An 11,846-nucleotide genomic window follows, 5' to 3' on the forward strand; every position below is an offset into this window, starting at 1 on the left:
GCACTGGCGGCGAGTAAGGGTGGTGACATCACGTAGTACAGTGAAGGCGACTGGCGGGCTACACGCTCGGGAGAGAGTGGCGGCTGGCGGCTGCAGGTTATATGGTACCATGCACTACACTGTACACTGTGGTACAGGTACACTGTGGTACAGGTACACTGTAGTAAAGTCACACAGATTACTTAGGCGGCAGCACTGCCTTAGTTCACTCTAGGTCACTCACAACGATCTTTGTCACCAGGGGTTACCTGATACCAGTCTGTTTCGCTGTGGTGATTTGTCACTTTAGGCTTCTGAACAATATATTCACAGTCGTGATTCTGGGCGAGTGTGGGTATATCGAAAAGACGCCGAGTTAACTTGATGGTGAGGAATGGACAGTGTTCAGTCTATTGGCCGATAGACAGAACAGCTACACGTCCTCTATACAAGAGTTCCCTCACGAGAATGCTTTTTCCTGAGGCTCAGGGCGTCTCGTAGGCACAACACAGAGCATTACGATTTGACCAATAGCATAGCAGCAAATGAGCGGGAACCAATTATATTGACCGTTCGATGATCAGTAGCAGGAGTGATGTCATGAACACGTCACGACCACGTCATAGCTGTTATTCTCCATCGCGCCGGTTGAAATTGACCCCAGGGTCACACTGTCGCCTCGCAGGCGTCTCCTCTCCCCTCTCACGGTTCGCACCGGCCAATGTACCCACTGACCCTTGGTGGCAAGTATGCTTAACTTCCCTGTATCTACTTCCTGCCTGGACATACGGCGGCCTCCGTATTATGAAAGTGTTCCTGGTTAAGTGGGTATTCTGGAGATACCCAACATGCCAGGTCACTATCCAGGGTTAAGAGAGATGGGCTTGTGCACGAAGGTCTGTGCACTGTGCACTGCAATGCCATTCAAGTCAGCTGTGGGAGAATCTTGAGAGACCATTCTCTGACAGGATCCTTGATCCACAGGAACTTGGTGTAGTTACGGTCTCCTTCTTGGAGACCTACCCTAAGGAAGGCCTTACTGATGTCTGCCGAGTATGAGTAAGTCCCGGTGCGGAACTTTAACAGCATGTCGTATAGTATTGGGGGATGGCTAGGGCCAGTTTGAAAGCAGTCATTTAAGGACACACTATTCTGCTTGGGCTTAGCACTGCAGTTAAATACTATCATTATTGAGGTAGTAGCTGAATTTTTCAGTACTGGATGATGTGACAGGTAGTGCCCTTCCTTTGGGTCATCATTTTTTACAACCTCAATAAATTGGTCATCGAGCTGCTTCTTGATTATCTCATGGTGCAATTTCAAATTCTCAGGATGTCTTTGTAAGTGCTTCACCTGTGACCTTAATTGATTTCGTGCCATGAAATGGTTGATGGGTAGCTGAGGGTGATTCAGCTTCCATGATAACCTGACCCAGTATTAATTATCTCTGTAGACAACTGAGTCCAGGTATTGTTTGTAAGTCCAATCATCATTTGGACTAGGTTGTTCAGGGAGAAAGCTGAGAGTTGCCAGGTCCCATAATGTATGTACAGGGGGATCAAGCTCTTCCTCGGACATGTCTCTGAATTGTAGTGGTGACTGCTCTCCTAATCATGCAACCATTACTGGGTTGGCATGTTGGTGGTCCACAGGTATTGGTTACTTCAGCCGTAATACTGGGCCTGTTAGCAAATAGCCTCCCGCAGATGGTAACAGGTTCATTCCCTGTTTTTCATCTTTTCCTTTGAATAACTTATGGTAGACATCTGAACCCATAAGGATTCCAATATTAGAGAGATTGTCAAATGTGATTTTGTCAGCCAACTTGATTCCCTTTTCTTCCAGGTCTGGTGGGAATTTGTCTACTACAAGAGCCTGTATCGTTCAGACATAACCGCCTAAACGTACTTTAGGTTGTCAGGAATCCTGTGTCTATTCTTGTCTCGTGTACAGGCTTGAGTTTCAAGGCATCTACCAGCTCTTATAAGATAAAAGTCATTTGGGATATTTGGTCAAATAATCCACGTATGGTGACCTTGGACTTTTCGTTTTAAGGGTTAATTGGGCAGTGGGCAAAGTGGATTTATGATCAGACTTTGTTGATAGTACACTTACGTCTGGTAGTACTTGACAGAGCTGTTCTGAAGTGGAAGTTCCTTCCTCCACTTGTGGTTTGGGAGACTTTATACTTGAGTCTCCACACAGTGCCGTATGGTGTTGACCCTTATTGCACCTATTGCATTTACATAATTGTGTTGCACAGGTGTCAGGATTATGTGACCTTAGACACCTGGTACATTTACGTAACTCCTTGAGTAGTTTTATACGTGTAGCACGATCAGGGTAAGTTTTGCAGTTGTACATGGAATGTTCTTCTTCACAGAACAGACATGGCCTCCAGACATTAACAGCACCTTGGGGAGTCACCGTTTTGGGTGATACATTAACTGTAGGTTTGGAGGGACCCACTGCATATGTTCCCACACTGCCTTGTTTCCACCTTGGAATGGAGGTGGTAGTTTTAGATTTATTTGGAGTACTGATTGTACTCTGTTGTCTACTATAGGTAGTTAATGAAGGTTTAGGTGTTGACTTACCATCTGTGTTGTCTCTTTGTCATTCTATTACAGAGCGTAAATCTTCCATTATCTCCTTTACTGTCAGAGAAGATTTGTTATGTAAAACACACGACTTATCCAGTATTTCACTGGGTAATTTGAGTTTCATAAGAAATTGGATTAACCAATCTGATTCATCCAGATTCACTTTATTGTCAAGTGCCTTGAATAAGGATTCAAGCTCCAATCTAAAGGCTTGGAGTGAGTCAGTGGATTCATCTGGTGCGGGTATATCCATCATTTTTTGTGTTATAAGTCTGATAGCTTGTTCTGATTTAGCATAATTTTCCTTAAGGAGCTGTACTGCATTATCATAGCCGTCATCTGACAATGTTAAATTACAGACCACTTTTAACACTTTACCCTCTAACACCATGTAAATATGTAAATTTTGTGGTCTTAGCTATATTGGCATTAGCATCTACTGAATCCACAAATTTGTTCCAGAAGTTATCCCAGTTTTCGTCCTTTGTTCCAGAGAAAGTTCGTAAACTAAGTGATGGTAGTTTGACTTCTGGTTGTTTTGGGTTTTGGGAAGCTGTGCTTGCAATGTTGTTGTTGCCTTGTAATTAGTTATTAACTTGACAAATTGTTGTAACTTTGTTTGAATGGCATCTTCATAATCTGCCTGTTCTTGTACGACAGCCACGAGTGTTATTTTGTCCATTGCCGTGTCAGTAAGAACAGCCACATATTTTTCCAATTGGCTTCTTATTTGTTCAATTTTTTTCTATGCGACTTTGTGATAGCCCGCCAGTTCGACATGATCAACTTGACCTTCTGTCCTCAGATCCTCGCACTCTCTTGATCTGCAGGCGATGAGTCACAATAACGGGGCTAAAGTATGTTGACCAGACCTCACACTAGAAGGTGAAGGGACGACGACGTTTCGGTCCATCCTGGACCATTCTCAAGTCGATTGTCGACTTTGACTTGAGAATGGTCCACGATGGACCGAAACGTCGTCGTCCCTTCACCTTCTAGTGTGTGGTCTGGTCAACACTTCTTGATCTGTCTGGTTAAATGGACTTTCATAACTGCGAGGGTCGCCTTTACATTTTTTGCAGTAGAAATGATGGCTGCATTTGCTAGTCGTGCTGCAGTTGTTCTAGGGCCAAATCTTGATGGGCTTTGATTTGGGCTGCTGCTACCAGAGCTGCTTATCATTTAATTAAAATACAAACTATATATATATATATAATCATACACATATTAATGATTTGAGTGAAATCCAGTGTCTATGGTTGTACCTTTAGGTTAGCTCTTCAAAATCAAAATCACGGAATCACGCACTCTCTGATTTAATGGGGTAACTATGATTTGTTAACGTGTGTGTCGGATTTCCGACACCAATCAGCTTCCACCACCAATCAGCTTCCACCACCAATCAGCTTCCAACGCAACCAAGCTAACTGCACCACCCAGTTTAGACGTCTTCACAACGTCCAGCACCACCACCAAGTTTCTAGTATCACGCAGCTCCAGCAGCACCAAGCTTCCACCTCCACATCTAGCAAAGCTACCAAGCTTCCAATGCTAGCAGAGCTTTGGGCTCTTCACAACATATAAGTTTACGTAGTTTCCAGCTGCCCCGAGCATGCTGCTCTACCCAGCTCCTAGTTTCACTCAGCTTGTAGCTCCACCCAGCTCCTAGTTCCACCCAGCTCTTAGTTACCCCAAGCTCCTAGTTCCACCCAGCTCCTAGTTCCCCCAAGCTCCTAGTTCCACCCAGCTCCTAGTTCCACCCAGCGCGTAGCTCCACCCAGTTCCTAGTTCCACCTAGCTCCTAGTTCCCCCAAGCTCCTAGTTCCACCCAGCTCGTAGCTCCACCCAGTTCCTAGTTCCGCCCAGCTCCTAGTTCCACCAAGCTCCTAGTTCCACCCAGCTCGTAGCTTCACCCAGCTCCTAGTTCCACCCAGCTCGTAGCTTCACCCAGCTCCTAGTTCCACCCAGCTCGTAGCTTCACCCAGCTCCTAGTTCCACCCAGCTCGTAGCTTCACCCAGCTCCTAGTTCCACCCAGCTCGTAGCTTCACCCAGCTCCTAGTTCCACCCAGCCTCTAGTTCCAACCAAGTGTCCTGAAACTCCCAGCTTGCAGCACCACACAGTTTCCAACACCTCCCAGCAATCAACAACACCCAGCTTTAAACACCACCCAGCTTCTAACACCGTCCTTGTTACTACACCACCCTTGTTCTAGCTCCACAAAGCTTGCAACTGCACAAAGCTTCCAACTCCACCCTGCTTGTAGATCTTCCCATTTTCTAGCACGACACTTTCCTGAGCCTGCAAACTTTAAACCTCACCCAGCCTCTATACTACCTAGTTTCCAGCACCAGCCAGCTTTCAACACCATCTTGCTTCAAGTTATATCCGGCTTTTCACTGCACTCTCCTCCTTATTCCAGATAGCTTAGTGCACAATTCAGCTTCCAGCAACACTCAGTATCCAGCTTTATACTGCTTTCTGACCACGCAACTTCCTCTACCACTGATTCCTGCACCACACAGCTCTCATCACAACCCATTTTCTACCTATACCAAGCTTCCTGCTGCTCTAGCACACTCGTCTAGCGCCTCACGAACGATTTGGTCACGGGTTCGAGTCTTGGCCGGGGAGGTTTGACTAGGTATCAGTCTTTAACTGTTCTCCGAATTACCTTTGGTAGCTTATTAATTGAGTACGAGGTTGTTAACCTGATTGGCGGGTGGTATTCCAGAGAAGGTAGCGGGTAAGGCTTACCCTGAGCTATGGTAGGGGAAGCTCTCCTCCTGTTTACACGAGTCAGCAATCGTCTGTTCCTTTACCCTCCTGTGAAAAAACAAAAAATCAAATGCTCCTTCCAACACCAACCAAGTTTCAGCTCCCCCCAGCTTCAAGCTCCTTCCAGCCTCGAGCTCCACCCAGCTTTATACATCTTCCTGCAACATACAGTTTCTAGTAATAATCCAGTTTCTGCATCCCTTCCTCCGAATAGACAGTACGTTTTAATACTAAATGCAATAAGTCAGCCCGACCTCCAAAAATGGAGAGGTAAATGTAACAGCACAAGTAAGTACAATTATGTACTTTTAATAGCCGTAAGTAATTGTACATATTTTCACTTAGTATTAAACTTTACTGTCAAATATACTGTGAATATTTAAGTTTACCTGAAAAGCTGAATAGAAAACCACAACCTTACCTAACCTTCTTAGTATTTGAAGATAAACATTTTATTGTTTCTTAATTACAATTAGTACTTAACGTATAGCTGTATTGATATTACAGTTTTATAAAATTAATAAAACAAAACTAAAATATATCAATAAGTTGTAAAGCAACTAAGGATATTTTCAAATTTTGTATAAAATTTATATTGTTTAAAAATGAAAAAGAAATTCCTGATATTTAAAACTTCATGCCTAATATTCTGAGTGCCTTAACAAACAACGAGGAGAGTAAATAGGCAGTTAAATGTAACAGCCCCATAAGTGGTATTATGTATACAGTAAGGATATGTACTTACTACACATATTATTAAACCGTACTGTGGGTTGCAGCAGTGCATTCCTGACTGTCTGCATAGTACATAAATATACTTAATTGGGCTGTTACATTCCATGTACACAAGTTTTAGATATAAAGATTTTTTTAAGTATTATTAAACAATAGAGATTTTATACAAAATTTGAAAATATCCTGAGTTACTTTATAATTTATTGAAAGACTTGAGTATTGTTTTATTAGTTTTATAAAACTGTAATATCATTATAGCTATAGGTTAAATACTAATTGTAATTATGAAGCAATAAATGCTATTTACATGCTTGTCCTCATACACTCCCAAAGGTTAAGTTAGGTCGTGGTTTTCTATACAGCTTTTCAGGTAAACTCTAATATTCACAATATTTTGGTGTGTTGCTGGCGATTAAGTGTTTGTATGTAGTATGTCGTTAGTCAGGATTGTACTTATTACATTTAGTATAAATGTAATAGGGGCCTCGTAGCCTGGTGGATAGCGCGCAGGACTCGTAATTCTGTGGCGCGGGTTCGATTCCCGCACGAGGCAGAAACAAATGGGCAAAGTTTCTTTCACCCTGAATGCCCCTGTTACCTAGCAGTAAATAGGTACCTGGGAGTTAGTCAGCTGTCACGGGCTGCTTCCTGGGGGTGGAAGCCTGGTCGAGGACCGGGCCGCGGGGACACTAAAGCCCCGAAATCATCTCAAGATAACCTCAAGATAAAACCTACTGTCTATTCGGTGGATGGGCTGGCTTTCTTCACCACTCAGCTTTCTGCTCAATTCAACTTTCAACACAACCCCAGATTCCTGCAAGACTTATCTTCCAGCTCTACATTGCTTCCGCTGCAAAAATCTTTCAGCAGCACACAGCTTCCAGCAGTACACAGCTTCCAGCAGAAAACAGATTCCAGCAGCACACAGCTTCCAGCAGCACACAGCTTCCAGCAGCACACAGCTTCCAGCAGCACACAGCTCCCAGCAGCACACAGCTTCCAGCAGCCCACAGCTCCCAGCAGCACACAGCTTCCAGCAGCACACAGCTTCCAGCAGCACACAGCTTCCAGCAGCACACAGCTTCCAGCAGCACACAGCTTCCAGCAGCACACAACTTCCAGCAGCACACAACTTCAGCAGCATCCAGCTTCCAGCAGCACACAGCTTCAGCAGCACACAACTTCAACAGCACATAGCTTCAGCAGCACACAGCTTCAGCAGCACACAGCTTCAGCAGCACACAGCTTCCAGCAGCACACAGCTTCCAGCAGCACACAGCTTCCAGCAGCACACAGCTTCCAGCAGCACACAGCTCCCAGCAGCACACAGCTTCCAGCAGCACACAGCTTCAGCAGCACACAGCTTCCAGCAGCCCACAGCTTCCAGCAGCACACAGCTCCCAGCAGCCCACAGCTTCCAGCAGCACACAGCTCCCAGCAGCACACAGCTCCCAGCAGCACACAGCTTCCAGCAGCACACAGCTTCCAGCAGCACACAGCTGCAGCAGCACACAGCTCCCAGCAGCACACAGCTTCCAGCAGCACACAGCTTCCAGCAGCACACAGCTGCAGCAGCACACAGCTTCCAGCAGCACACAGCTCCCAGCAGCACACAGCTTCCAGCAGCACACAGCTTCCAGCAGCACACAGCTGCAGCAGCACACAGCTTCCAGCAGCACACAGCTTCCAGCAGCACACAGCTTCCAGCAGCCCACAGCTTCCAGCAGCACACAGCTCCCAGCAGCATCCAGCTTCCAGCAGCACACAGCTTCCAGCAGCATCCAGCTCCCAGCAGCACACAGCTTCCAGCAGCACACAGCTTCCAGCAGCACACAGCTCCCAGCAGCATCCAGCTTCCAGCAGCACACAGCTCCCAGCAGCATCCAGCTCCCAGCAGCCCACAGCTTCCAGCAGCACAGAGCTTCCAGCAGCCCACAGCTTCCAGCAGCACACAGCTCCCAGCAGCACACAGCTTCCAGCAGCACACAGCTTCCAGCAGCACACAGCTGCAGCAGCACACAGCTTCCAGCAGCACACAGCTTCCAGCAGCACACAGCTTCCAGCAGCCCACAGCTTCCAGCAGCACACAGCTCCCAGCAGCATCCAGCTTCCAGCAGCACACAGCTTCCAGCAGCATCCAGCTCCCAGCAGCACACAGCTTCCAGCAGCACACAGCTTCCAGCAGCACACAGCTCCCAGCAGCATCCAGCTTCCAGCAGCACACAGCTCCCAGCAGCATCCAGCTCCCAGCAGCACACAGCTTCCAGCAGCACACAGCTTCCAGCAGCCCACAGCTCCCAGCAGCACACAGCTTCCAGCAGCACACAGCTTCCAGCAGCCCACAGCTTCCAGCAGCACACAGCTCCCAGCAGCACACAGCTTCCAGCAGCACACAGCTTCCTGCAGCACACAGCTTCCAGCACTCAGCTTGGAGCATCTACCAGCGTGTAGCACCGTCCAGCTTGTAGCTCCACTCAGCTTGAAGCACCACTCAGCTTGAAGCACCACCCAGCTTGAAGCACCACCCAGCTTGAAGCATCACTCAGCTTGAAGCATCACCCAGCTTGAAGCACCACACAGCTTGAAGCACCACACAGCTTGAAGCACCACCCAGCTTGAAGCACCACCCAGCTTGAAGCACCACCCAGCTTGAAGCACCACCCAGCTTGAAGCACCACTCAGCTTGAGGCACCACCCAGCTTGAAGCACCACCCAGCTTGAAGCACCACTCAGCTTGAGGCACCACCCAGTTTGTAGCACTACCCAGCTTGTAGCACAACTCAGCTTGAAGCAACACCCAGCTTGTAGCACAACTCAGCTTGAAGCACCACCCAGCTTGTAGCACAACTCAGCATAAAGCACCACCCAGCTTGAAGCAACACCCATCTTAAAGCACCAACCAGCTTGAAGCACCACCCAGCTTGAAGCACCACCCAGCTTGAAGCACCACCAAGCTTGTAGCACCACTCAGTATGAAGCACATCCCAGCTTGTAACACCACTCAGCTTGAAGCACCACCCAGCTTGAAGCACCACCCAGCTTGAAGCACCACCCAGCTTGTAGCACCACCCAGCTTGAAGCACCACCCAGCTTGAAGCACTACCCAGCTTGAAGTACCACCCAGCTTGAAGCACCACCCAGCTAGAAGCACCACCCAACTTGAAGCACCACCCAGCTTGTAGCACCTCTCAGCTTGAAGCACCACCCAGCTTGAAGCACCACCCAGCTTGTAGCACCACTCAGCTTGAAGCACCACCCAGCTTGAAGCACCACCCAGCTTGAAGCACCACTCAGCTTAATGCACCACCCAGCTTGAAGCATCACCCAGCTTGAAGCACCACCCAGCTTGAAGCATCACCCAGCATGGAGCACCACACAGCTAGAAGCATCACCCAGCTTGAAGCACCACCCAGCTTGAAGCATCACCCAGCATGAAGCACCACCCAGCTTGAAGCATCACCCAGCTTGAAGCACCACCCAGTTTGTAGCACCACCCAGCTTGTAGCTCAACTCAGCTTGAAGCACCACCCAGCTTGAAGCAACACCCATCTTGAAGCACCAACCAGCTTGAAGCACCACCCAGCTTGAAGCACCACCCAGCTAGAAGTACCACCCAGCTTGAAGCATCACCCAGCATGAAGCAACGCCCATCTTGAAGCACCAACCAGCTTGAAGCATCACCCAGCTTGAAGCACCACCCAGCTTGTAGCACCACTCAGCATGAAGCACCACCCAGCTTGAGGCACCACTCAGCATGAAGCACCACCCTGCTTGTAGCACCTCTCAGCTTGAAGCACCACCCAGCTTGAAGCACCACTCAGCTTGATGCAGCACCCAGCTTGAAGCATCACCCAACTTGAAGCACCACCCAGCTTGAAGCATCACCCAGCTTGAAGCACCACCCAGCTTGAAGCATCACCCTGCTTGAAGCACCACCCAGCTTGAAGCATCACCCAGCATGAAGCACCACCCAGCTTGAAGCATCACCCAGCTTCAAGCACCACCCAGCTTAAAGCACCACCCAGCTTAAAGAATCACCCAGCTTGAAGCATCTACCAGCATGAAGCAGCACCCAGCTTGTAGCACCACCCAGCTAGAAGCACCACCCAGCTTGAACCACCACCCAGCTTGAAGCATAACGAAGCTTGAAGCACCACCCAGCTTAAAGAATCACCCAGCTTGAAGCATCTACCAGCATGAAGCACCACCCAGCTTGAAGCATCACCCAGCTTGAAACACCACCCAGCATGAAGCACCACCCAGCTTGAAGCACCACCGAGCATGAAGCATCACCCATCTTGAAGCACCACCCAGCTTGAAGCACCCCCCAGCTTGAAGCATCTCCCAGCTTGAAGCACCACCCAACTTGAAGCACCACCCAGCTTGAAGCACCACCAAGCTTGAAGCACCACCAAGCTTGAAGCACCACCCAGCTTTAAGCACCACCCAGCTTAAAGCACCATCCAGCTTGAAGCACCACCCAGCTTGAAGCACCACCCAGCCTGTAGCACCATCCAGCTTGTAGCACCACTCAGATTGTAGCACCACTCAGCTTGAAGCACTACCCAGCTTGAAGCAATACCCAGCTTGAAGCGCCACCCAGCTTGAAGCACCACCCAGTTTGTAGCACCACCCAGCTTGTAGCACAACTCAGCTTGAAGCACCACCCAGCTTGAAGCCACACCCATCTTGAAGCACCAACCAGCTTGAAGCACCACCCAGCTTGTAGCACCACTCAGCATGAAGCACCACCCAGCTTGTAGCACCACTCAGCATGAAGCACCACCCAGCTTGAAGCAACACCCATCTTGAAGCACCAACCAGCTCGAAGCACCACCCAGCTTGAAGCACCACCCAGCTTGTAGCACCACTCAGCTTGAAGCACCACCTAGCTTGAAGCACCACCCAGTTTGAAGCACCACCCAGCTTGATGTACCACCCAGCTTGAAGCATCACCCAGCATGAAGCACCACCCAGCTTGTAGTACCTCTCAGCTTGAAGCACCACCCAGCTTGAAGCACCATCCAGCTTGTAGCACCACTCAGCTTGAAGCACCACCCAGCTTGAAGCACCACCCAGCTTGAAGCACCACTCAGCTTGATGCACCACCCAGCTTGAAGCATCACCCAGCTTGAAGCACCACCCAGCTTGAAGCATCACCCAGCTTGGAGCACCACCCAGCTTGAAGCATCACCCAGCTTGAAGCACCACCCAGCTTGAAGCATCACCCAGCATGAAGCACCACCCAGCTTGAAGCACCACCCAGCTTGAAGCATCACCCAGTTTGTAGCACCACCCAGCTTGTAGCACAACTCAGATTGAAGCACCACCCAGCTTGAAGCAACACCCATCTTGAAGCACCAACCAGCTTGAAGCACCACCCAGCTAGAATCACCACCTAGCTTGAAGCACCACCCAGCTTGTAGCACCACTCAGCATGAAGCACCACCCAGCTTGAAGCACCACCCAGCTTGAAGCACCACCCAGCTAGAAGCACCACCCAGCTTGAAGCACCACCCAGCTTGTAGCACCACTCAGCATGAAGCACCACCCAGCTTGTAGCACCACTCAGCTTGAAGCACCACCCAGCTTGAAGCACCACCCAGCTTGAAGCACCACCCAGCTAGAAGCACCACCCAACTTGAAGCACCACCCAGCTTGTAGCCCCTCTCAGCTTGAAGCACCTCCCAGGTTGAAGCATCACCCAGCATGAAGCACCACCCAGTTTGAAGCATCACCCAGCTTGAAGCAC

The 11,846-nt window shown here is 48.9% G+C and overlaps 1 protein-coding gene across 1 annotated transcript; it reads left to right on the forward strand.

The window, feature by feature from the left end:
- Nucleotides 1–6,843: 6,843 nt before the first annotated feature.
- On the forward strand, nt 6,844–8,562 carry LOC138350909 (paternally-expressed gene 3 protein-like). The gene has a single exon (XM_069302369.1). It carries the CDS (start codon nt 6,844–6,846, stop codon nt 8,560–8,562), a length of 1,719 nt encoding a protein of 572 aa, XP_069158470.1.
- Nucleotides 8,563–11,846: the final 3,284 nt, after the last annotated feature.

Source organism: Procambarus clarkii, chromosome 47 (genome assembly GCF_040958095.1).
Source record: "Procambarus clarkii isolate CNS0578487 chromosome 47, FALCON_Pclarkii_2.0, whole genome shotgun sequence".
Taxonomy (NCBI): Eukaryota; Metazoa; Arthropoda; class Malacostraca; order Decapoda; family Cambaridae; genus Procambarus; species Procambarus clarkii.